General features: G+C 42.8%; 1 protein-coding gene across 1 annotated transcript; it reads right to left on the bottom strand.

Annotated features, from left to right (window-relative positions):
• Window positions 1-7555: 7555 nt before the first annotated feature.
• On the bottom strand, window positions 7556-27532 carry LOC311134411 (putative ATP-dependent RNA helicase TDRD12). Its single transcript, XM_084168087.1, has 35 exons — window positions 27404-27532; window positions 27181-27234; window positions 26845-27012; window positions 26451-26587; window positions 26168-26290; window positions 25520-25575; window positions 25293-25378; window positions 24969-25191; window positions 24743-24816; window positions 23052-23164; window positions 22860-22931; window positions 22709-22763; window positions 22385-22509; window positions 20911-21055; window positions 20629-20736; window positions 20018-20203; window positions 19498-19651; window positions 19274-19401; window positions 16955-17146; window positions 16176-16304; window positions 15802-15919; window positions 15459-15598; window positions 14960-15180; window positions 14602-14683; window positions 14235-14416; window positions 13798-14005; window positions 13435-13527; window positions 12972-13147; window positions 12146-12670; window positions 11760-11827; window positions 11426-11522; window positions 11119-11232; window positions 10697-10850; window positions 10390-10450; window positions 7556-8936 (listed from the first exon to the last, which is right to left on the bottom strand). The coding sequence occupies exons 2-35, from the start codon at window positions 27202-27204 to the stop codon at window positions 8869-8871; spliced, it is 4605 nt and encodes a 1534-aa protein (XP_084024213.1). The 5' UTR covers window positions 27205-27234; window positions 27404-27532; the 3' UTR covers window positions 7556-8868.
• Window positions 27533-27912: the final 380 nt, after the last annotated feature.

The raw sequence follows: 27912 nt of genomic DNA on the forward strand, positions 1-27912 counted from the left end.
TACTTATCTTTTAGCTAGCTAGCTATCACAACAACAGCGACATCGATTTGAATGTACAGTCATACAAACACAACATGAACATCTAACTTACCTCTTTATTTGCTAAACCCTAAGGAATCGCATGTCAAAATGCACTTCTTCAAAAGATTTGCAGTAAACAGAAGAAAGCCTAGCACCATCTGTCCACCGATGGCTGTCAACACTACCGATCTCCCTAATTTACTACTATTCTGCAAGCAGCAATAACGATGTCACTTTCCTATGGTAATGAGGAACCCTTCAAAATTAAAGCCCGCATTTCAAAACAGTGCATGGATAATTCATTCAAAAGATATTCTATTTCAATCAATGTCGATTTGTATTGTGTTCGTAAACAAATGCAATGTCAAAATATATATAATCAATACCACTATTGACAATATTGGGATTATAGTGAAAAAAAAAACTATTCTGTGTGGCATTGTAAAAGTGGGGTTGGGAGTACTCGGTAGGGTCTGTAGAATATATATGTTGTCATTTCATGGGGCAGTGAAAAATACGATGTGTTGTTAGCGTTTTACTACATCCATTCCATAGGCCACAATGCAAATCACTGTATATTAAATACATATTGTGCCCCATCAAATGACACCATATATGGATTCTACAGACCCTACGGAGTACTCCCAACCCCATTTTTACTTTGGCACATAGTTGTTTTCTATAAACCAATATGTAATTTATAGGCCTACAGTGTATTGCATTGGGACCACTGGAATGGGTGGATTAGAAAGTGCTGCTAGGTATGTAGACCTCAGTAACCCAAGAAATAACACCACATTTAGATACTACAGACCCTACAGAGTATTTCTAACCCCACTTTTACATCGGCACAGTCACTTTCTCTATAAGACAATATGTAATTCATATGCAGTGTATTGCATTGCAGTGAATAGAGTAAGGAGTCACCAGCACAATGTATTAAACCCGTTGCCCAGCACAATAGACCAATTTAAGTTTAGTAGATTTTACATATTGCTGAGGCTATATTTAAATAACTTTTAATGAAATATAAATATGTAAAATCTACAAAACTTAAATTGGTCTATTGTGCTGGGCAACGGGTTTAATACATTGTGCTGGTGACTCCTTACTCTATTCACTGCAATGCAATACACTGCATATGAATTACATATTGTCTTATAGAGAAAATGACTGTGCCGATGTAAAAGTGGGGTTGGGAATACTCTGTAGGGTCTGTAGTATCTAAATGTGGTGTTATTTCTTGGGTTACTGAGGTCTACAAAGAAAGAAATGCTGGTCTTTGAAAGAAATGCTGGTATAAATAATTTTTAAAAAATGGGTGGTTGCAATGCTGCGAAAAAAAACAGTTATACTGCACTGGATGCCCCCCCAAAAATCGATATTCCAAAGTTTAGCATGTCTTTGTAGGGGGACTCTTATTTTGAGGGGGAAAAATCCGCGATCGTGATGCCAGCATCATATCCTGCTGCAAGGAGAACGGTAATCCCTATTTTGATGAGGAAAACAAACGCATGTGGTTTTGTCAACCAATCAGGTGAAGGTTCACCGATTTGCAGTAAACCAATCGCGTGAGTCCCGGACAAATCGGTCAGGGGCCCGGCTCAAATCAAAGGAAAGGATGCATAATGAAGCCATGTTACACTGCAAATCAACACAGTATAATACTAAAGAAGCCTTTACTGCCCTCTAACAAGTTATTGGATCACCATGAACTTGATTTGCAGAATAACATAGGTTTAAGTGTTTTTTCCACAGTGTAATGTAATAAAATGTTGCAATGTCAGCGTGCAATCAGAATACTGAAAGTGTACATGACCTTTTACTGTAATTCTAACCCATCACTTATTCAAAAGAGAAGTGATTTATTTCATAATCTAACATGGAACAGGGCTTGAATCAGCAACACAGTGATTACAGTGAAAGTTTAGGCCTCAGTGGCGGAGGAGCTGGGAACCACTGGGAGCCCGGGAGCAAATGTCACAGGTCCCCTATCCTACAATTAGTTTGTAACAGAGGGCCCTTTCAATATATTTAAAATGGGCCCATGTTAGGCATGTACAGTGCCTTCAGAAAGTATTCACACCCCTTGACTTTTTGCAAATTTTGTTGAGACAACCTGAATTTAAAATAGATTAAATTGAGATTGTGTCACTGGCTTACACACAATACCCCATCATGTCAAAGTGGAATTGTTATTACATTTTTTACAAATGAATAAAAATCAAATGTCTTGAGTCAAAAAGTATTCAACCCCTTTGTTATGGCAAGCTTAAATAAGTTCAGGAGTAAAAATGTGCTTAACAACTCACATAAATTGCATGCACTCACTCTGTGCAATAAGTGTTTAACATGTTTTTTGAATTACTACCTCATCTCTGTACCCCACACATACAATTATCTGTAAGGTCCCTCAGTCGAGCAGTGAATTTCAAACAGATTCAACCACAGACCAGGGAGGTTTTCCAATGCCTCGCAAAGAAGGTCACCTATTGGTAGATGGGTAAATATAAAAAAAGCAGACATTGCATATCTCTTTGAGTATGGTGAAGTTATTAATTACACTTTGGATGGTGTATCAATACACCCAGTCACTATAAAGTTACAGGCGTCCTTCCTAACTCAGTTGCCGGAGAGGAAGGAAACCACTTAGGCCAATGGTGACTTTAAAACAGTTAAGAGTTTGATGGCTGTGATAGGAGAAAACTGAGGATGGATCAACAACTACTACAATACTAACCTAATTGACAGTGTAAAGGAAGCCTGTACAGAATAAAAAATATTCCAAAACATGGATCCTTTTTGCAATAAGGCACTAAAGTAAAGCTGAAAAACATGTGGCAAAGATATTAACTATGTCCTGAATATAAAGCGTTATGTTTGGGGCAAATCCAACACAACACTGAGTACCACTCTTCATATTTTCAAGCATGGTGGTGGCTGCATCATGTTATGTGTATGCCTATCATCGGCAAGGACTAGGGAGTTTTTTTAGGATAAAAGGAAACGGAATAAAGCTAAGCACAGGCAAAAACGGTAGAGGAAAACCTGGTTCAGTCTGCTTTCCAACAGACACTGGGAGACAAATTCACCTTTCAGCAAGACAATAACCTAAAACGTAAGGCCTACTATACACTGGAGTTGCTTACCAAGACGACATCGAATGTTCCTGAGTGGCCTAGTTACAGTTTTGACTAAAATCGGCTTGAAAATCTATGGTAAGACATGAAAATGGCTGTCTAGCAATGATCAACAACCAACTTGACATAGCTTGAAGACTCACAGCTGTAATCGCTGCCAAAGGTGTGAATATTTATGTAAATGTGATATTTATGTATTTAATTTTCAATAAATTAGCAACATTTTTCTAAAAACATGTTTTCACTTTGTCATTGTGGGGTATTGTGTGTAGATAGGTGACAAAAAATATATATTTAATCAATTTTTAATTCAGGCTGTAACAACAAAATGCAGAATAAGTCAAGGGATATGAATACTTTATGAATACTTTATCAGACTTACACTGCCACCTGCTGATAAAGGTACAATGGTGAAATGTGTGTTAGTGACAAGAGGACGTAGGAAAGCAGCTATAAGATTTTGAAGCGTGTCCATTAATGAGAGCCCACCAATGTTTACTGACCATACCCCGTTCACCTCTTTACAGGTATTGTAATGAGTGGAAATTTTGCATGTTTGGTGTTCCAGTAGTTATTAGGGTAATCCAGTTCTAAGTGTGATAAACACATTATAAAAGGGTACTTCAAGAAAAATAAAGAACTTTAATTTAACCAAAAAATAGAGCTTTACATGGATTTTGAGACAAAAATAAGCAACATAATGAGATAAATGTTAATTAACTAGATTGCACAAGCTACATGGGTTTTTGCCAAGACATGGGTTTTTGCAATGACATCAGTCCCCTCTTCAATAACTAACAAATTCCTCTTCAGTAATCAACAAATGCCTCTTCAGTAATCAACAAATGCCTCTTCAGTAATCAACAAATGCCAGTTTGGGCTACACACTAATATGACCATTCTGTAGAAAGGTGAGACTCTCACAAACACAGGCCTCACAAGACTCCTCTGAAGGTCCCCCTGTACCAGTTTAAAAAAAAAATATGGATGTATATATGGAGACAGTTTAGTGCCAAAAATAAGGGGTTAAATACATGTAAAAAATAAATAAAATAAATGTTTCCTGATCTTACTTATACCGTATCTCTCAGATATAGGACAGACACTTCAGAACAAACTTCCTTTAGAGGGAATATATGTTCCATGTAATTAATCTGTTATTCAATGTGTTTGTATGGGCTAATAGCAGTAAGGCCAAATAAAAATGTTCAAATAATTTTTTCATATGTTTTGGGATACTTCAAGGGCTCTTAAAATTCTAAATCATATTGCAAAATGATCCTTGGTATGACCTTCTTTAAACAATTCCATATAGCTTAGTAGAACACCCCCTGGGCTTACACAGGGCTTAGACTGTAATGGGTTAAACGGAGTTTGACCAACTCGTCTTTTTCAATATTGGAAGAAAAATAAATATCTTTTAAAAAACTAACAGAATCCATATGAAGGAAATCCATCTCAGTGACGGAGAACTTTAACCCCTGAATCCATTTAAATGCTTAGTGGAACCATTAACTTTAAAGGGATAGTTCACCCAAATTACAAAATCACATTGGTTTCTTTCCCTGTAAGCAGTCTATGGACAAGGTATGACAGCAATCCAAGATTTAGTTTCCTTGGCACCATTTTCAAATGGTAATATTTTAGCATGTGGCACAAATCCCATTCAAGTCATGGTACTTATTTGCATTTTTTTGGCACATAATATCCAAAACATCCTAAATTATCGAACATTGATTGTGTAGCTCAACTCACTTATAGATGATTTGGACCTGATGCACAAAAAATGCTAATATAGGTACCATGATTTACAGGGGATTTGTGCCACAAATGCTAAAACAAAAGCACTTTTTACAACAGCATTTGTCAAAGTGCTTCACGGTAACATGGCCTAATCCTCCAAAGAACAAGCAGCAGCACAGTGGCAAGGTAAACCTCCCAGATGGAAGAAACCTTGAGAGGAACCAGACTAAGGCACTTGTGCCATGTTTTAATGTCAAAACATATATTTTGTAAAACCACAAACACTAACAGAACCACCTTTTAAAGCTGCAATCAGCAGTTGAAACAATAAAAAAAGTGTACTCCTCACCCCTGTTTCGGTAAAAAGCTGAGGGAAGGGGCTGGAGAAATGTAACCACTCAAATTCATAGAGCTATGGATGCAAGGACTGACCAGCCATGATATAGAAATTAGTTTTAAAAATGTGTTTACATTTACTTTGTTTACAAACATTGGAGTAAAACAAGCTTATATTTTGGGTACAACTGTTTAACTAAGCTCATGAGGAATTGATAAGTTATATTCTTCAAGAATCAATGGGTACATATGATTTATTATTATAAGTCCAAAAATGGCTGTAGCAACTGCTGATTGACCTTTTAAAGGGTTAGTTCATCCAATCTACATGCTTGGGTGAAATTAAATCTACAATGGCTGTGTTTACAATTCAGATTTTTGTGCCCAATTACAGTGCATTCGGAAAGTATTCAGACCCCTTGACTTTTTCCACATTTTGTTACGTTACAGCCTTATTCTAAAATGGATTAAATTGTTGTTTTCCTCAGCAAAAGGCACATGACAGCCCTATGGTGAAGCATGGTGGCTGCAGCATCATGCTGTGGGGATGTTTTTCAGTGGCAGGGACTGGGAGACAGGTCAGGATCAAGGGAAAGATGAACGGAGCAAAGTACAGAGAGATCCTTGATGAAAACCTGCTCCAGAGCGCTCAGGACCTCAGACTGGGGCGAAGGTTCACCTTCCAACAGGACAACGACCCTAAGCACGCAGCCAAGACAACGCAGGAGTGGCTTCAGGACAAGTCTCAATGTCCTTGAGTGGCCCAGCCAGAGCCTGGACTTGAACCCGATCGAACATCTCTGGAGAGAGCTGAAAATAGCTGTGCAGTGACGCTCCCCATCCAAATTAAAGGGGTCGGAATACTCAGTGCACTGTATTGGCAAAAGATCTGATTGGTCAAAATACTAATTAGTGGCAAAAGATCAGAATTGGGATGCCTGTATAAATGCAGCCTTTTGAGTTGTATATGTTGGCCTGAGCCCTATACTACGTACATGGTTTGACGAGTTAGTGAGGTGCGGTAACTTTGACAAACTCGGAGTTCCTCGGGATAACCGGTACCACAAAAGTGACCTTTACATTTCTATGGCAACGAATCCTTCAGAACTAACCTGCTCCAGGGCAGGCTAACTCGTGGCTAACTTTTTATACTGAATGAAGCGTCTGAGCCGCGAGTTGAGGACCAATAAAATCAGATTCCCTCCTACTAGCAAAGATTGCGTCATCATCCCCTTCATTTGAGGAAGACGACTGATTAAATATTTTATTAATCAAATGTTTGTGTTCGATAGTAGTGGGGAAAAAGGTGCTGGTGCATTGATAAGCACACCAAAGATGGCATTACCAATAAGTAATACAATAAAGACGGCACTTTTACAAGCCTATTTCACACCATAGCCTGCTGAATTTGCATTGTCTAAATGAAGAGTTCAGAGTTCGACTAGCCATGTGCGACACGCACAAGCCTGCTAGAGTTAGCCGCAAGCGGACGAGCAATATCCACAGTCATAGTACGGATTGTGCCGGAGCTGAATGTGAAGCTAACTGAACCTGGCTAGCTTTAGAAAACCCTGAGTAGAATATAGCTTCAATCGTAGTATACCTCTCTGTAGTGACAGCATCCACGATAATCCTTTGTATACTTTTGCTACAGCTAGCATGATTACATTAGATAAACTAACCCTTTAACTTGGAGAAATTCCAACTACATTTTTAATTTATTTTTATCTACACAACCCACTCCATACTTCGTAAGGGTGTTTTTATATAGCGTTGGCCTTCATTGTACTGCTGAAAGGTGAATTTCTACCATAGACTACTGATAGTGTAGCTGTTGTTAACTTTTATTTTGAAGGCTATATTAACTCCGAAGTAAATTTGTTGGTGCTTCTGGCGAAATTTGGGTCATACCGAATTGGTCCATGTATTGAAAGTAAAATCATTGGTATTAATTTACAAAGCAACTGTTCCAAAACCATTGCATTTTAATTGAAAAATCACAGCAAAAATGGAGCTAAATCTGGAAGAACGATAATCTGAAAGTTGCTTAATGGTAATTTAGATTCTTGAAATACACCTATTGATTCTTTAAGAATATTAACGGAAACTCGTCATTCACTACGCGCAGCACTAAATCTGGCGGGAAAATCCGACCCGACAGGGAAATCGAATACAGTGGTTTTCAGGCAGGATGGAGACGCAATATTGTTACTGTTGAATCACATTGATGACCACTAGGGAAAAAAACGAAAATACACAAAGCTACATAATGGAGCTTTAAACGCCCCATGAGCAAAGCACAACCATCGGTCTTTATCATAACCCAAAATATTTGGTTTTATTACACTATAGTTTACAAACGACAATGTAAACAAACAATGTATAGCTTGGATGTCATGGACTGGTCCTCTGTAGCTCAGTTGGTAGAGCGTGGCTCTTGCAACACCAGGACAGTTGGTTCAATTCCTGGGACCACTCATTCGTAAAACAATTATGCACGAAGCACGCATGACTAAGTCGCTGTGGATAAAAGCATCTGGTATACTGTTAGTCCTTGCACCTAGAGCGGAGTCTATGAATTTGAGAGGGGTTACATTTTCCTAGCCCCATCCCTCAGCTGTATACCAGAACAAGTGACAGGGCAGCAGTTTTTCGAATCCCAGAATGTAGCTTTAATCTGTCAATTTCTGTCAAGTAGACACTTACTTGAAAACAAGGATCGGTTTACACATTTTAGTTTGCTTGAAATTGAACCCAACTTAAACCTATAACAAAACTGATTTGCGTTTTAGCTAACAACTATGTGTGAACACGCTTATTATAACTGTCCAGTGAAAATCTCACTTTTAAAAGTTATGTTAACTCATACCCAAATAACGTTGTTGATTCATCCTATACTTGTATGTGGCCAAAGCATAAATCTGAGGGAAAAAACCCACTTCAAAGACCACCTCAAACAGACAGTTTCAGAAATGCTTTCCATTTCTTCATAGAGGATGATGTCATCCTCCTGAGGAGGATGAGATGGCCAATCAGCAGCCTACTTGCTTGAATATTTTTTATGACCAGTATACGCCCACACCATTCTGTTGTTGAGGTACGCCCACATCATTCCAACAGAAAAGCTGCTTTTTAACATACTTAAAAGGATACTTTGGGATTTTGGCAATGAGGCCATTTATCTTCTTCCACAGTGTCAGATGAACTCGTGGATACCATTTGTATGTCTCTGTGTCCAGTATGAAGGAAGTTATAGGTAGTTTCGGAAGCCAATTCTAACTAGCGTTAACACAATGACTGGACGTCTATGGGTATCTGCTAGTTTGGCAATTCCTTACTACTAAGTACTTTCTGATGTACCTGTGTCATAACAGATTTGAATAAGCCATCATTCTCAATTCACTTGTGTTGATAGTCTGATAGCATAACATCAAAAAATAAACCTGAAAACATGGAATTGTCATATGAAATGTCCTAAAATAGCCAAAGAGATGCATCCTTCAAGCAGACATGAAGGAAAAGTGTATAATAACTAACTGGCTGAATTTATGTATTTTTGGGGGATTGGCACTAGGTTCTTCTCAGTTGATGATTAGAGGGAGGATCGATGAGGGCCGTCTGTCTGCAGTCAGTCACTGCTACTGTCTGAGCTCACGTAGCAGCCTTCCTCCCCAGTGTGCCCCACAAAGCAGAGACCTGAGGAACACCAGCAACAGAACAAGGTGGTCAGTCAGAACTACACTGCATATACAAAAGTATGTGGACACCCCTTCAAATGAGTGGATTCTGCTATTTCAGCCACACCCGTTGCTGACAGGTGTATAAAATTGAGCACAGCCATGCAATCTCCATAGACAAACATTGGCAGTAGAATGGCCTTACTGAAGAGCTGTGAATTTAAAACGTGGCACAGTCATAAGATGCCACCTTTCCAACAAGTCAGTTCGTCAAATTTCTACCCTGCTAAAGTTGCCCCGGTCAACTGTAAGTGCAGTTATTTTTAAGTGGAAACATCTAGGAGCAACAACGGCTCAGCCGCGAATTGGTAGGCTACACAAGCTCACAGAACGGGACCGCGTTGATGTGATGTAGCGCGTAAAAATCGGCAGTCCTCGGTTGCAACACTCACTACTGAGTTTCAAACTGCCTCTGGAAGCAACGTCAGCACAAGAACTGTTCGTCGGGAGCTTCCTGAAATGGGTTTCCATAACCGAGCAGCTGCACACAAGCCTAAGATCACCATGCGCAATGCCAAGCGTCGGCTGGAGTGGTGTAAAGCTCGCCACCATTGGACTCTGGAGCAATGGAAACACGTTCTCTGGAGTGATGAATCACGCTTCACCACCTGGCAGTCCAACGGACAAATCTGGGTTTGGCGGATGCCAGGAGAACACTACCTGCCCGAATGCAGCGCCAACTGTAAAGTTTGGTGGAGGAGGAATAATGTTCTGGGGCTGTTTTTCATGGTTCGGGCTAGGCCCCTTAGTTCCAGTGAAGGGAAATCTTAACGCTACAGCATACAATTACATTCTAGACAATTCTGTGCTTCTAACTTTGTGGCAACAGTTTGGGGAAGGCCCTTTCCCGTTTCAGCATGACAATGCCCCCGTGCTCGAGGTGAGGTCCATACAGAAATGGTTTGTCGAGATCGGTGTGGAAGAACTTGACTGGCCTGCACAGAGCCCTGACCTCAACCCCATCAAACACCTTTGGGATAAATTGGAACGCTGAATGCGAGCCAGGACTAATGGCCCAACATCAGTGCCTGACCTCACTAATTAATGCACTTGTGGCTGAATGGAAGCAAGTCCCCACAGCAATGTTCCAACATTTAGTGGAAAGCCTTCCCAGAACAGTGGAGGCTGTTATAGCAGCAAGGGGGGGGCGACCAACTCCATATTAATGCCCATAATTCTGGAATGACATGTTCGAAGAGCAGGTGTCCACATACTTTTGATAATGTAGTGTATTTTATCTCTATGGCTAATATCCTGTGAAAGCATAACTGGAGCCTCCATGTAATTTTAAGAGGCTTGATACAATGATGGAAAGCTAGTGAAAGAGTTTGGGGGCGGTAGCTAACTGACTGCAAATAAATGTAAATAACTTTAGCTTCTGGAATTTAGTGCAAATGATTCTGAAATCTTACCATTTAAAGTCTTCTTTTCATCTTCCTCAAAGCGGTCGAAGTCCAAACTAACAAAAGCACTCTGAGGACATCACAATATTTATCATGAATAAACAACGAGGTATGACATCTACTAGTACATTCTGTTACTGTAAGCAGAACTCTAACAACTCATTTGGAAGGTCATGTCTTGTATTTTTTAGTTCTCAAATGTCAAAAGGACTAAATATCCAAAGTATGTCTACCTACAGGTATTGCTAGCTGTACAAAAGAGATTAGGAGATAGACATATAATACTATATATTTTTCCCTTAATAAAAAGCACTACCTTTTGCTTGAGGAGCATCTTCCAGTCTCCCCTCTCCTGTTTGACGAGCCTGATGACTGGCTCATTGCACTTCATCTCCCAGGAGCACCTCTCTGCAGTGATGTTACTATGGAGCTCCAGGTCAGCACGGTAAGGCCTGTCATTCACATACGCACTACAGAGGCAATATAATCGTTAGAGATGAAATATTATCAAATGAAATGCTTCTCTCATTTGTGTTGCAGGGAATTACAGCCCCAATGTTAACTTCATCTTTTAAAAAACTCCTGCACACACAATGTTACCTTGCACGGGAGTTATTTTTTACATTTTTATTTACATAGAACAGAAACATTAACAGCTCAGCACTTGCCTCAAGCTACTTTAGATAAAAACTGTCTGTTCAGGTGGTTGAAAGGACATGTGACAGACATTAAACAGACCTGTACACCACTCTGTCAGGGAAGAATTCACATCTCTGTTCCACTGGTTCTCTGAGCTTTATGTTCAGTGTGACTGTGTCATCTCTCTGGAACCACTTGATCTGGGGATGGAAACTGAAAAAGACTAACTAAATGTAAATCTATGATGGATTGGAGTAATTTGCATTTCAATTCAGCCAATTTATATATTAAGTAAACTGAATTGAAGTGGAATCGACTCCATGCAACACTGATGCGCACTACAAAAACACAAAATCAGCTTAATTTGACTATTCAGAAATATAAGGGATACGTGTACCTCAAATACCTTTTTGGTGCGTCCACATCGACCTTGTCAACACTGATGACTTTCTCACTGTTGATGACTTGCTGGCCGTTGATTTGCTTCTCATCGATCAAATGACCTGAATAAGACAAATGCACCAGTTGGAATAGTATGAAGAGCCAGCCTTATGAGGTACAACAATGGTGAATGGCATAGTAGACTACTCTATATTTGAGTCTTTATATGTCTTTGTTGATCATTATCAACTTGTGTTTTCAACAATAGTGAATGTCATGGTTGACTAGACATACATACATACAGTAAATTTACTTTTTGGACATTGTTGATCACTATCAAACTAAAATAGTTTTCATACCATTTTCAATGGGGCGGGGAACTGCAGAAATCCAGTCTTTGGGGGAGAATCCTTGTAGAGCTGTATGCCTGCATGACAACACAAGTCTTTTGAACATCACATGTTGAAGTGAGATCAATGAAACACTAGCCATTGATCACAGTTAGGGCACTCAGCACTGAGACGTAAGCCTCTGCCGCAGACTGGTTAAATCAACGTTGTTTCCACGTCATTTCAATGAAATTACGTTGAACCAACGTGTAATAGACGTTAAATTGACGTCAGTGGACAGTGGGATATCTCGGGTCGGGTGCAGAGCCGCACTGTATAGTGAAAGAATCAAACATCAGAAAATCTATTTTTATTGACTGACAGCATCAAAGAAAAACAATAGTGAAGACACCAACCTCCGTGTTGGAGTGGTGCCTTGGAGGTTAGCTATGCGGCTCCTCCACTGCTCCATTTTGGGGTCATTGTCCATGGGTGTTGGGGCAGGTAACTGGGCCTCGCGAGGTGTTGGGAGTGGGGAAGGTAACTGGGCCTCGCGAGGTGTTGGGAGTGGGGAAGGTAACTGGGCCTCGCGAGGTGTTGGGAGTGGGGAAGGTAACTGGGCCCTGTCCATGAGTGTTGGTAGTTGAGCTACGCTCGGATCAGGTACTGCTGCTAATGGGGCCTCCTTCTGTGGCTTGGGCGAGAGCTGGGTAGGGTATACAAAGACCTTCTGGTCCATCTGACGCAGGTCTGCTGAGTCCTTCATATGGCACTGGGACAGGTCTGTCTGGGCATGAAGCACAGCCGTTTGGTTCTGGGGCGGGTCTACAGAAACCTCCTGGCCACAGTGTAAGCGCTCGACGGCTGCCCTCATCCTGTGGACCAGGGCCTCCTCTGCAGCCTGCACCTTGTTCTCCAAGGTCACCTCAGAGCCCTCCGGCCTAGCAAACAAACCAAGCAGACACGAGTCACGACACACAATCATAATAGGTTGGTAATGTAGTGCTCTCATTAAGTACTGGGGATGAAAAATCGAATGGTTGACAGCCATGTCCTCTCTGACGTAACCCCATATCTGCACATAGCCCCTGGTGTAGCAGCATAAGTTTTAACATGCTGTATTACATTGTGCCGTATTATAAGTGAAGAATGCTGTTGGATGTCAGTGTACAGTATCTTGTATTATGAGGTCCTATGGTGCTGAAAGCCTGGTTACCCATGGGCATAGAGGACTGAACTCACCCCGTGGTGAGAGGGGTCTCCCCAGCACTGGCTCCAGGCCCAGCCCCGTGGTGGAGCTCCTTCAGCAAGTCCAGGTGCTGAGGGTTGCTGGTGCCCATCCCTGTGCTCAGGATCTCAGCGTGGATGTTGTACTCGTTTATGAATGTCTTCAGGCCTGGCAGACGGGTCATCCGCACCTGAGAACAGAGCACATTTTAGTCATTTAGCAGACACTATTATCCAGAGCGACTTACAGGAGCAATTATGGTTAAGTGCCTTGCACAGACAGATTTTACACCTAATCAGCTTTAGGATTTGAACCAGCAACCTTTCAGTTACTGGCCCAACGCTCTTAACCGCTAGGCTACCTGCCACACAAGGATTAAGGACATTCAGTGTTTGTGTGTCTGTGTTGAAATTCAGCTGTCTGTAGATGGAGTAGAAGTAGCTAAAACCAAATGGAAGATAAAAAGTGACAACCTACCATGGGATCGACGAAGACCGTGTTTCCCAAACACAGAACAACCTTGGCTTGGTGCTGCAGGCCTTTGATCTTCTGACTGATGGCCCTGGTGACCTGAATCCACACCATTGGAATAATGTCATTGTAACCTGTTGTTCTAGACTCATTGATTATGCACTTTGAAAAGGTAAGGTCCTACACTAGCAATTGGCATTCACAATATGAGTCTCCGGCAATCACAATCTCAACACATAATTTGAGCTTCTGCAACATAATTCACAGTCATTGCTTCGAATCATTTCAATGTTCTATCCCTAAAGATGAGCTCCGAAAAAGTGAGTGAGAGAAAGAGCCCAGTGAGTGAGTGCAGCCTGGTGTATAGACCTTGGGGTTCCATTCGACCTCAGCGTCGATGGGCATAGCCCTGCAGACGATGATTTCCAGAGCCTGGGGTGGCAGTGTGTGGAACTGGGGCGGCAGCTGCAGCAGCTGGTGGGACTTCACCTCCTGCTCACGCCCCTCATCCAGGAACAGAGCCCTCACGCTGCAGAACAGACACTCACCCTTGTCCGGCACCGAAGTCAACCGCACCCTGCATGACAGGTAGGAGAGGAGCAGTGGGTGAAATTGTTAAGGAACGAGAGGTAGGGTGGCATTGGGTTGATATGTGACAAAAGCATTTGACCCACCCAGAGGATTTGGACTTCACTGCATGTAACCATTACTTGGCATGTTGTTTAAACCTGCTTCATGGCCATATAACATACATCATCAGTTATGAAAGTGACTGAATTAATGTTGTTTGGTGTTTGTTTTCTGACCTGTGGTAGACCTCATCCTCTTGTACTCCGTAGAGCCCTCCCTCCAGAACCTCCTTAGCGCCCAGCTTCTCAGTGGCGTAGTACGCAGTCATCTCTGCTGCCAGGCTCTCATAACTGTCCACCTTCTTACTCACAATGCGTCCGTAGTAGACGGAAGCAGTCTTGATGTACAAGGGCAGAACCTTTCAAACGTAAGCGTGAAAAAATTGAATGTCTTCATTTGTATACATTAAGATAGAATATTAAACTATATTACACCGGTGACCTCATTGGAAAAGCTTGAGAGGATATGTCCAACTTTGGCATGTGTTCTTGGCTGATATCTACACCCCTGAAACAAGTGTTATCATATAATATGCTGACTCACCACAATAGTTCCAGAGTCTGGTTGCAGTGGCTGATCCTGTATGGGGCTGATGCTGTGTCGATAAGAACAAACATTGCTGTCCCTGCAATACAGCACAAGTCACATTAAGTACTACATAAAGAATATCAGGTGCCACCTATTGCTGCTGTGCCCTTGAGCAAAGCAATTAATTACAAAACTATAAAGTTATATTCTTAAGTGCATAGGACAAGTATGCATCTTTCAAAAGTACCCAAATCCAAGGTTCAGCTCATGTCTGAGTATTGTAACATGCATAACAGCAAATCAAATCTAACATTATTGTCCCCATGGAGAAATGTTCTTGGCAGAGTACTGCCTGCATCTCAGCAGCACTGACCTGCAGAAGCCGAAGCTCTTGAGGTAGCTGCAGAGAGGCCTGTCTGACTTCTGTTCCTCCTTGGCCTGCAGGACTCCCTGGGCGAAGTGCAGCAGCTCTGGAGGCAGCGAGGCCTCAGTACGCTTCAGGTAGCGCAGGACCCCGATCACGTGACGGGCATTCCTCTCGGACAGCAGCAGCACTGACTTGGCAGGGTGGGCTGTGTTCTCTGCAGCACGCTCCTGTCAATCACAGAATCCCATATGAAAAGGAATTCACAAAGTAGACCATGCTCATACAGTCAAAGCAGACACAGATGCCATCTGAATAGGTTATGTAAAAGGAGATCAAAACAAGTCACTCATGGCCATCTTCTGACTTGAGATCTGCCCGCTAACCTAGGCTTTTCACGCAAGTCTCCCAGAAAAAGTCAGAGCTTTGCACGCTTATCTCAGCTCTGAATCCGGCACAGAGCAAGAGAAGGAACATATTGTGCGGATTTGGTTTGTCCTAACGTTACCTTGTCTGAGAGGTTCTGGAAGTTCTGGGACATGCAGAACAGACGGCTGCCAAACAGCTTAGGTGAGCTTGGGAAGCCGTAGTGCACAACACACGTAGCATCACGGATACCCAAAGACTTCATACACTCATTGGTGGTGACTGGTGGACAGGAAGAGAAGGAAAGAAAAATAGGTCAGATTTATCAAAGGGCAAATTAGAGAAAATACCTGGAGACACGCTCACTTTCAATCAAGTGAACTGAGCTGACCTGGCAGACTATGCCATAAAATGGAAAGATGTATGCCATTTTTATTCATTGCAACTGTCAACTCCTAAGTAAATGCAATTGTGGGTCAGTTCACCCAGAATGACATGAGTGCCAGGTCCAATGGGCTTCGTCCACTGCTCAGTCACCAAGTCAAACTGGTAGGTTAAGCCCTCGTGGGCCTTCAGGGAAAACGCTGATGTGTTGGAAACAGCCTGAATGACAGATTCAAGGAACAAACATTTAGTTGAATGAATATACATTAACAATGTTTTGTTTTTCTAGTACCGTACACTTCTGGTAAGACGTCCAAAAATAAGGTTACAAAATGCTAATCTTACAAGTATTGAAATGTAGCAATGGCTTTTTGTTTCTATAGTACCGTGCTCCTGTAGGGGACAGGATGTCCAAAAATAAGGTTGGCAAACAAACATTTATTTGTTCTAGATCTATAGATTGCTGTAGAGTTACCTTGAAGACGTGCTCGACCTCCTCAACAGAGTTGGTGATGACAAGGGTCTTCTGGGCCATGTCGGGGGTGAAGTCCAGTGCCCCGAGCAGGACAGAGATCTTAGTGCAGTCCAGACACAACAGGATAATCTGGGGGGAGGGTTGAAGAGAGATGCGAGAATGCTTTCTTTATTTTTTATTATTGAAGAACATTTATACATAAGTGAAACTTTGCTTTGAGCGATAGAATACAAAACAACTCTTAGACCTTGTTTGACTCATGGACCCTTCCACCCTTACTAAAAGTAATGACTAGTCTAAATGAGGTACGATGAAAGCAAGTTTACTGCCCCATTACATAGCTTTAACCAATCACAAATCCAACCAACAGGCCCTTGAAATCAGAGATGGATACACACTTAAAGGGATAGTTGAGGCAAAATCTATATTTGAGTGGAATTACCCTTAACTTTAGTTGTGTCTGAAGGCCCATAGTGACAGAATCCACAATAATCCATTACATTTAGTTTGAATTTAGTTTACAGGGTTTTTATGAGTTAATTTCTGCTTGCGATGCAGCTTTGCTAACATCGGTCCGGCTGTTCACGTTCATGAATTTGGACGAGGCTAATTATGCTAGCTCCTGGCTGTGGCAGAAGTAAACAATGGACTATTGTTGATTCTGTCACTATGGGCCTTCAGACACAATTCAAGGTAAGGGTAATTACACTTAAATATAGATTGTTTTTGTTGGGACACAAGCCATAATTTATTTTGTTGTCAGTCCTTTCAAAACTGACCTGGTGCACGTTGCCGTAGAGTGCAGCCTCCTCCATCACCGTGACGATAATGGTGGGGTTGCTCATGTGGTTGTGGAGCAGACCCTCCAGGTGGTGGCACCAGCGCTTGCCCACTGCGATGATCTGTCTGGGGCACGACACCCGCTCCTCGCTGGCCGTCACCCTCTGGAAGTGCTGCAGTATGGTGGTCATCTGAGGAAAGGGGGAGAACATTAGTCTGACAAACTGCTGAGGAGACCGTGGCGAAGGAGGAAAACCAATGAGACTGAGTTTTCTTTTTGTATTTTAATAGGATCCCCATTAGCTGTTGCGAAAGCCGCAACTACTCTTCCTGGGGTCCGCACAGATCATGAAACATGACATAATACAGAACATTAATAGACAAGAACAGCTCAAGGACAGAACTACATACATTTAAAAAAACGGCCCCGATAGCCTACATACAGTGGGGAGAACAAGTATTTGATACACTGCCGATTTTGCAAGATTTCCTACTTACAAAGCATGTAGAGGTCTGTAATTTTTATCATAGGTACACTTCAACTGTGAGAGACGGAATCTAAAACAAAAATCCAGAAAATCACATTGTATGATTTTTAAGTAATTAATTTGCATTTTATTGCATGACATAAGTATTTGATCACCTACCAACCAGTAAGAATTCTGGCTCTCACAGACCTGTTAGTTTTTCTTTAAGAAGCCCTCCTGTTCTCCACTCATTAGCTGTATTAACTGCACCTGTTTGAACTCGTTACCTGTATAAAAGACACCTGTCCACACACTCAATCAAACAGACTCCAACCTCTCCACAATGGCCAAGACCAGAGAGCTGTGTAAGGACATCAGCGATAAAATTGTAGACCTGCACAAGGCTGGGATGGGCTACAGGACAATAGGCAAGCAGCTGGTGAGAAGGCAACAACTGTTGCCGCAATTATTAGAAAATGGAAGAAGTTCAAGATGACGGTCAATCACCCTCGGTCTGGGGCTCCATGCAAGATCTCACCTCGTGGGGAATCAATGATCATGAGGAAGGTGAGGGATCAGCCCAGAACTACACGGCAGGACCTGGTCAATGACCTGAAGAGAGCTGGGACCACAGTCTCAAAGAAAACCATTAGTAACACACTACGCCGTCATGGATTAAAATCCTGCAGCGCACGCAAGGTCCCCCTGTTTAAGCCAGCGCATGTCCAGGCCCGTCTGAAGTTTGCCAATGACCATCTGGATGATCCAGAGGAGGAATGGGAGAAGGTCATGTGGTCTGATGAGACAAAAATAGAGCTTTTTGGTCTAAACTCCACTCGCCGTGTTTGGAGTAAGAAGAAGGATGAGTACAACCCCAAGAACACCATCCCAACCGTGAAGCATGGAGGTGGAAACATAATTCTTTGTGGATGCTTTTCTGCAAAGGGGACAGGACGACTGCACCGTATTGAGGGGAGGATGGATGGGGCCATGTATCGCGAGATCTTGGCCAACAACCTCCTTCCCTCAGTAAGAGCATTGAAGATGGGTCGTGGCTGGGTCTTCCAGCATGACAATGACCCGAAACACACAGCCAGGGCAACTAAGGAGTGGCTCCGTAAGAAGCATCTCAAGGTCCTGGAGTGGCCTAGCCAGTCTCCAGACCTGAACCCAATAGAACATCTTTGGAGGGAGCTGAAAGTCCGTACAGCCCCGAAAACCTGAAGGATCTGGAGAAGGTCTGTATGGAGGAGTGGGCCAAAATCCCTGCTGCAGTGTGTGCAAACCTGGTCAAGACCTACAGGAAACGTATGATCTCTGTAATTGCAAACAAAGGTTTCTGTACCAAATATTAAGTTCTGCTTTTCTGATGTATCAAATACTTATGTCATGCAATAAAATGCAAATTAATTACTTAAAAATCATACAATGTGATTTTCTGGATTTTTGTTTTAGATTCCGTCTCTCACAGTTGAAGTGTACCTATAATAAAAATTACAGACCTCTACATGCTTTGTAAGTAGGAAAACCTGGCAGTGTATCAAATACTTGTTCTCCCCACTGTATCAATACATACACACAAAATATCTAGGTCAAATAGGGGAGAGGCGTTGTGGTGTTGCTTTTGAAGTGCAGATGACCAGGATTACTGCTTTAGGCAGTTGAAAGCACTGGAGTCTGGTCTAGTTTTATCACTGCAATCTCCGGACCGCATATACCCCCTGGTGACGGGGGTTTGAGTTCTGTCTTGGCTATTTTCCTGTCTGTGCCCCTTTACCATGTGTATCTCCCGCTCTCTCCTTTTGTACGGTCCTATCACTACAGTTGAAGAACAGTCATTGTGTCTCTCACCTCATCCGGGGCTCTAGAGAAGAGCAGGTCCACCTCGTCCAGCACCAGGTGACACAGCCGCAGGAACTGGAAACAGTGCAAACACAGCAGACGCACCAGGCTGAACGGAGTGGTCACCACCACCTGGCCTGGAGACAGACACACAAACACAGCAGGAGAGGAATGTAATACTCCTGTCTGTCTGTCAAATCTAACTGTCCTGACCCTGTGAATAATGGTCTTACAGTTGTTATGGATCTTGACAGTCTTTGCCTCGTCCTTCCCCAGTCCCACCAGTATGACCATGGGGTTGAGGACCTGGGCGGTCTGGCTCTCCTCCAGCAGGTCAATGACAGTCTGGGCTTTCTCCCACCCCGGGCACAGGATCACCGCTATGGGCTGAAGGAGACAACATACAATGTGGTGTTAGATAAAACAGAATAAACACAAATAGATCCTTTAACTGCAGATTTGTCAGCAGAAAGCCATGTCTGACTTACTGGTCGTAGTTTGGTAGGTTACTGCAGTTTGGCGTTGAACCCTAACAAACCAATTAAACATCCATATTTCTACATGCTACTTTGTCTACGTAGAGTGGTATCACCATGAAAAGAGTTGCAGAGGCCTGGCATAACAAAGATTTGACTGTTTAATTGATGCCAGACAATTTTATTAGGGGGCCAACAGAGATAGTAATCCAGTAATAGCAGGGGAAACACTGGAAATAACACCATTCCTGTCTAGTGCTCTGCTTGCTCAACTCACCCCGGTGCGAGACGAGAGGGCGCTGAAGACGGAGGAGAGCTGCATGTGGGCCAGGAACGGGGGGATGTAGGTGAGGGGCTGGTCTCCGCTGTGGGAGATGAGGACCGTATCACAGCCCCGGGCCACCGCCGGCCAACAGTAACTCTCAGCCACAGACGGGCCGGCATACTTCTTCCTCATCAAGATCTGAAAGGGAACACGGTGCACATACCAGTCTTCATCATGACATACTAGTCTAGACATTTACAGATTTTTCACCTAGTCGACTTCGGGATTCGAACCAGCGACCTTTCGGTTATTGGCCCAACAACCGCTAGGCTACCTGCTGCCCATACGACTGGACATTATTGTTGCCTAAGATCTTCAGGGTAAAATGTTGAACAGTCATTTCAAATGTTAAACTATTTACATTTATACTGAACAATCTTATCTTGACTTCTATTACCTTATTCCAAACATTACATTACATTCCTATCATTACATTTTCACAGTTGTAAATACATTTACATTTTAGTCCATTTAGCAAGCGCTCTTATCCAGAGCTATGTACAATCAGTGCATTCAAAATACATTCCATTCGAACGTTAGAACATAGTTGAAAGCAAACCAACCCTCCGGAAGGTGTCAGTGATTGGAGCGTTGGCCAGACTGGTGCAGGGGTCCAGAGTAAAGGCAGAATGCACCACTATCCCACTCCTGCTCAGATCAGTATGGACGATCTGACATGAAGAACACATTTAGTCAGTCATGCACAGTAGACATTATTGTATGTGCACAAAAAATGTCAATACATTTGGTGAAAGCTACCCAAGAAGGAAGTGATGAGTATATCTGCATTCAGTCCATTGATGCAACAAAAAAAAGGCATAAATTATGGTTGATTCGATGCTTACAGTAACTTCTGACGAGTCTACATCTGGGTTCAGAGGGTCAGGGTTTAGCAACTGCAACAACCGAGCGCAGACTAGCTCCTCCTCAGTAGTTTGCTGCTCTGTGAAGACGAACTCTTGTGTCCGGTCTACTAGGTCACTAGGAGTACTGGAAACACAGAGATGAACGTTTTTAGTACAGCCATTCACACTAATATATATATTATACACATAGAACGAAAATCTAAAACGCAACATGTAAAGTTGGTCCCATGTTTCATGAGCTGAAATAAAAGATCCCAGACATTTTCCATACGCACAAAAACCTTACTTCTCTCAAAATCTGGGAACAAACTTGTTTACATCCGTTAGTGAGCATTTCTTCTTTGCCAAGATAATCCATCCACCTGACAGGTGTGGCATATCAAGAAGCTGATTAAACAGCATGATCATTACACAGGTGCACCTTGTGCTAGGGACAATAAAAGGCCACTAAAATTTGCAGTTTTGTCAGACAATGCCACAGATGTCTCAAGTTGAGGGAGCGTGCATTTGGCATGCTAACTGCAGGAATGTCCACCAGAGCTGTTGCCAGAGAATTGTATGTTCAGTTCTCTACCATAAGCCGCCTCCAATGTCATTTTAGAGAATTTGGAAGTACGTCCAACCGGCCTCACAACCGCAGACCACATGTATGGCGTTGTGTGGGTGAACGGTTTGCTGATGTCAACGATGTGAACAGAGAGCCCCATGGTGGAGGTGGGGTTATGGTATGGGCAGGCATGAACTACGGAAAACGAACACAATTGCATTTTATCAATGGCATTTTGAATGCACAGAAACACTGTGACAAGATCATGAGGCCCACTGTGAGGCCCATTTTTTTTTTTTTAAGTATCTGTGACCAACAGACGCGTATCTGTATTCCCAGTCATGTGAAATCCATTGATTAGGGCCTAATGAATTCATTTCAATTGACTGATTTCCTCATTAACTGTAATTTTGTTCTGTATATATAAAAAACATTCACCCAAGAAATTCAACAAAGTTTAATTGTGAGAAAACACACACACATCACTTGTCTTAGCTTTTAATGTGATATACCTTGGTTCAGTGCATTGTTCCACAGGATCGACAGGTTGACTTTCACCACTATTATGAAAGGAATACAGCAGATGGAGCTTTAAAACAACTCTCTGACCAATTCACTAACTTACATATGGACAAAGTCATGGTTGAAAGGGAGGTAGCATTAAAATACAAACAAAATGTGAGCGGTAGTGGTGAACTGATGGTTGTGGTTGAAAGAATGGCAGCAGTTTTATTTTTTTTATTTGACCATTTAAAATACATAAAAATGCTACACCATGTAACAGATACACATGCCAAAATTGCTGAGGATTATTTACACAAAAAAGTAAAAAGACTTTCTTCCATTGTGGTCCTCTAAACAGAACAAAGTATGTAAGTGGAAGTGGCCGGAGGGTTGTGTTCATACCATACAGCCGTTTCAGTCTGTTGTCCGATCTGTTGAACTGCAGTGATCGGCTCTTCCTCTGCTTTCTCCGTGACCGCAGAGAACCTCTGAACACCACCTTCCTCCTTCTCTTCATTAAGCTCAGTCTGACAATTAAACAAAAGGTGCTTTACAGTATTAGTCCACGTCTCTTTTTGGCCCAAGATTCACTACTGAGATTCCATTTAGGTTCACATAGTCCAAAGGTTTGGGCACCCACGACTTAGAAACATGAGAAGCAGAGTTCTCGTGCAAGTGAATTTTTACAGAAACGAGATCGGCCTTCGAGATCGTCCAGAAACTCACGTTGGGAATAGCAGCCCTTTGAGTGCTCGAAGCAGAATTCACGAACTTCATGAATCTGTTGAGATCCACAACAAGTAAGAATTTGATTCAATGTCATTCAAAGCAGATTAGGACAGTAGCATGAAAGTAGAACACTAGAGCATTATCTCACCTTAACAGATTCAGATTTCTGAACAGTTCTGACACAAGAGATGTGTCGGTGTCCTCTCCGGGCTCGTCATCGCTGAAAGAAGAATGCTATGATTAAAAACAACAGTGTGACATTATCTTACTGCTAAAGGCAGCCCCACTCCCAAGTGACCTGTTGAGCAATAAAAACAATAACTAAACCTATAGAACAGACCTCTCGTCTTCGTCGCCATCAATCTCTGAAAATGTCTTGGATTTCTTGTTCTGCCGCTGCGCTGCTTTCTTATTGCCTCCCTCTGGGGGATTTCTTCCATTTTCTAGGCTTTTCTGTAAAACAACATGTCAATAACATAACAGTGTTGGATTTCACAGGAGGATATAACTTTTTATGTGGGACATGATTACAACTGCTGCACCTTATTGAGGGTAATATAAACTCAGCAAAAAAAGAAACATCCCTTTTTCAGGACCCTGTCTTTCAAAGATAATTCGTAAAATTCCAAATAACTTTACAGATCTTTATTGTAAAGGGTTTAAACACTGTTTCCCATGCTTGTTCAATGAACCATAAACAATTAATGGACATGCACCTGTGGAACGGTCGTTAAGACACTAACAGCTTACAGACGGTAGGCAATTAAGGTCACAGTTATGAAAACTTAGGACACTAAAGAGGCCTTTCAACTGACTCTGAAAAACACCAAAAGAAAGATGCCCAGGGTCCCTGCTCATCTGTGTGAATGTGCCTTAGGCATGCTGCAAGGAGGCATGAGGACTGCAGATGTGGCCAGGGCAATAAATTGCAATGTCCGTACTAAGACAGCACTACAGGGAGACAGGACGGACAGCTGATCGTCCTCGCAGTGGCAGACCACGTGTAACAACACCTGCACAGGATCGGTACAACCGAACATCACACCTGCGGGACAGGTACAGGATGGCAACAACTGCCCGAGTTACACCAGGAACGCACAATCCCTCCATCAGTGCTCAGACTGTCCACAATAGGCTGAGAGAGGCTGGACTGAGGGCTTGTAGGCCTGTTGTAAGGCAGGCCCTCACCAGACATCACCGGCAACAACGTCACCTATGGGAACAAACCCACCGTCGCTGGACCAGACAGGACTGGCAAAAAGTGCTCTTCACTGACGAGTCGCGGTTTTGTCTCACCAGGGGTAATGGTCAGAGTCGCGTTTATTGTCGAAGGAATGAGCATTACACCGAGGCCTGTACTCTGGAGCGGGATCGATTTGGAGGTGGAGGGTCCGTCACGGTCTGGGGCGGTGTGTCACAGCATCATCGGACTGAGCTTGATGTCATTGCAGGCAATCTCAACGCTGTGCGTTACAGGGAAGACATCCTCCTCCCTCATGTGGTAACCTTCCTGCAGGCTCATCCTGACATGACCCTCCAGCAAGACAATGCCACCAGCCATACTGCTCGTTCTGTGCGTGATTTCCTGCAAGACAGGAACGTCAGTGTTCTGCCATGGCGAGCGAAGATCCCGGATCTCAATCACATTGAGCGCGTCTGGGACCTGTTGGATCGGAGGGTGAGGGCTAGGGCCATTCCCCCCAGAAATGTCAGGGAACTTGCAGGTGCCTTGGTGGAAGAGTGGGGTAACATCTCACAGCAAGATCTGGCAAATCTGGTGCAGTCCATGAGGAGGAGATGCACTGCAGTACTTATGCAGCTGGTGTCCACACCAGATACTAACTGTTACTCTTGATTTTGACACATTATTCAATTTCTGTTAGTCACATGTCTGTGGAACTTGTTCTGTTTGTGTCAGTTGTTGAATCTTGTTATGTTCATACAAATATTTACACATGTTAAGTTTGCTGAAATTAAAACGCAGTTGACAGTGAGAGGACGTTTCTTTTTTTGCTGAGTTTTGTCAGTCACCTTTGGATTTGATACCTCATTGGAAGCCTTCGATGCCTCTTTCCCAGATGTCGTTAGATGCCACGGATCAACCACTAAAGAGATCAATAAAGAAAGCTCAATGAAGAACATTTTAGTAAGAGTTTCCCCCTCAAGTTCATGCAGTGACATTTTACAACAGGAACTTTTTGGAAGACATAATAAACTGTTCTTAATGAGACTTCACAATAACGGAAGGTGCATTCACCTTGATTATGAACGGTTGGGTCCTGCTGCCGGGGCGGGAAATCTGAAAGTGATCGTACGGTGCAGCCGTCAGTAGCCAGGAAGTTCTGAGTTTCAGAAAATATGTCACAAGCCAAGACGGCAGGGGATCTATCAACAACACCATTCTTTCCACTGGTTTGATGGGCCTTCTGGCTTGTGAAGTACGCAAACTTCTTTGAGACGAGATCATCGTTCACACAGATCTAGAGAGATAACCATCTTTTAGCTTCAAAGTTGTATAGAAAAACTCAAAATAATAGCTAGTTATGGGAGGCATCACCACTGATTGTATGTTGTACAATACCTTGACATTTTTGACAGTCAAGTAGAGCTCAATGGCAGTGCAATCTGCCTGTGTTTCACACAACACTGCCTCCATCTCGGTAGAAGCTTCAGGCCAGAGAATCGAACAGAGAGCACAGTTAGGACTGATATACAGCAATGAGAGTCCAGCACTACAACCTGCGCTTTCTCAATTGCTCAATTCAGTGATCCCGATTGAAACTGACCTTGCAGGAGAGGATTACATACCTTGTAAGAGATTGTGCAAATAGCGTGTGGCAGAGCTGTCCCATTGCGTTGATGGTCTAGAATTAAAACAAGAGCTCTGTGAGTAGTAATAACGAATAACAAAGGGCATTCTTTTATTTATATATTTGTATTTTACCCCCCTTTGTCTCCCCCCTTTCGATCTTGTCTCATCGCTGCAACTCCCCAACGGGCTCGGGAGAGGCGAAGGTGGAGTCATGCGTCCTCCGAAACATGAACCGCCTAACCGCGCTCCTTAACACCTGCCAGCTTAACCCGGACGCCAGCCACACCAATGTGTCGGAGGAAACACTGTTCAACTGGTGACCGGGGTCAGCCTGCAGGCACCTGGCCCGCCACAAGGAGTCGCTAGGGCGTGATGAGCCAAGTAAAGCCCCCCCCAGCCAAACCCTCCCCTAACCCAGATGACGCTGGGCCAATTGTGCGCCGTCCTATGGGACTCCCGGCCACGGCCGGTTGTGGCACAGCCCCGGAATGAACCCGTGTCTGTAGTAACGCGATGCTGTGCCTTAGACCGCTGCGCCACTCGGGAGGCCCAACAAAGGGCATTCAAATAGTACTAAATAATCACAGTAAGTTTAGTGCATATTTTAGTGCATACGTTTATTCGGCACTGCAGTCCACCCTTACATGAGCTCAGCTTTCTCCAGGCAGTCTCCAGACACCTGCAGCGTCATGGGATGAACACCAGCGAGCTGAAACTTCCTCACCCAGAAGGGCAGATGCAGAAACTTCTCTAACAGAGCCCGAATCCTGGGGAAGAATAGAAGGGCTCCATGATCAGACAATTACATTTCATGACATACATTAATCAAGTGCAAAACCAAGAAGATGGGCAAAGTTTTTTGGTTGCCCTTTGCATCAGCTGCCACAACAGGGATGAGTGAGTAAGTGAATTAGAATTAGGACATACTCATCTGAGCTGACGATGATGCGCTCTCCGTGGTCAACTAGGAAACACATGACCTGGGTTCCAACGGTGCCCAGGAAAAGGGATTCAACAATGGCTCTGCACCAGCTCCTTAGGGCAGACCAGTACACCACACACACCTGGGGAGGGGAACAACACAATGATGATGCTCTCTGTTTTCATATAAAGGTGTAGTAACTATTCAGTCACCTAACATGAATTTATCATTAATGCGCTATGCCAGTCAGGCAGATCTGTAAATGCACATTCACATTCAAAAACAATAAATGTCTTTCATCATGTGCATATACTCTTACCATAAACTGAAGATGATAAAACATTCCACAGATTACATTTAGCTCTGATCACCAGTCGCTCGCTTCACACAGATTATTACCTGTCCCGCCTCTATAGTTGAGGGTTTGATCTTCTGCACATCGAGGTTGACCTCATGATAGAAAAGGTTCATTTTCACTTGCAGATCATCATATGCTTTTTTATTCTCGGCCGCTTCTATCCCTGGACCATTCACAAACCTGCCCCACAGACAGGACGGGTTCTCCACCTGTCAAAGAAAACATGGTGGTGAAACCTTTTTCAATTTGTAAAACAACAGCCTTTTTAAGGGAAACAATAAATTTGCAAGGTAACAAGACAGCCCATTGGCAATCTAGATAGTTAGATATGTTAGTTGCAATGTTGTGTGGAACAGCATGCATAGCTAGCTACTTACCTTCAACATATTTATTTCAAGCATGGTTTCAACCGTCACTGACAGTTTGGTCACCTGCAAGACATAGGGTTCAAATTCAGAACAATTAAGTACATTTGCTAACTACAGTAGCTATCTGAATTTGCTGCAAGCATATATTTACTGCAAGGTAGCTAGCTAGCTCACCTTGTTTGTTTAGCTAGCTACAGTAGCAACTTTACTTACAGTAACAACTTAAACTTACAGATTTTTTTTCTTCAAATGTGAGTTTGCTTTTGGTTGCTACGTATTTGGTTGTTAGTTGTGCATTTCTCTGATTAAACTAGCTAACTAGTTAGCTAGAAAGTTGAATAATTTGAAAATGTATCCGGGGAAAGTCGAAATGCAGTCTGGGTATTTCCAAAAAGGTAATTGTTAATTACGATAAACGTTGCACTGCCAAAGACCACTGTAATGACCTAAACAGTTAATTGCATGATGATTGTTTACAAACATTTAGTGATATTCAGGCTGTCGTGCATGACAAACAACAATTGGTATTAGCTGCTACCTTGTTTTGAAACCGAATGAAGTTATCAGCTGAAAGTAATTACTGCATCAATTAATGGGCGGTCAAATCAATGAGGTTCAAACGTATCAAGCTCACACTGTCATGTGCAGTTTGCCCAACATGACTGTCATGAGTACAGTCAGATAGGAAGAGGCGAAGTCTAGACAATAAGATATATAATATTTGGTACAGTATCGCATTCC

Source organism: Coregonus lavaretus, assembly GCF_964263955.1.
Source record: "Coregonus lavaretus genome assembly, chromosome: 9".
In the NCBI taxonomy this organism is placed as follows: domain Eukaryota; kingdom Metazoa; phylum Chordata; class Actinopteri; order Salmoniformes; family Salmonidae; genus Coregonus; species Coregonus lavaretus.

Excerpts from the sequence above, each read along its gene's own strand:
- LOC311134411 (XM_084168087.1), bottom strand. The coding sequence starts at position 27,204 with ATGCTTGAAATAAATATGTTGAAG. Across the intron at positions 15,920-16,175 it reads AGGTCGAGCACGTCTTCAAG|GCTGTTTCCAACACATCAGC; the intron begins GTAACTCTACAG and ends TCTGTCATTCAG. Across the intron at positions 14,417-14,601 it reads CAGACTCTGGAACTATTGTG|GTTCTGCCCTTGTACATCAA; the intron begins GTGAGTCAGCAT and ends TACGTTTGAAAG.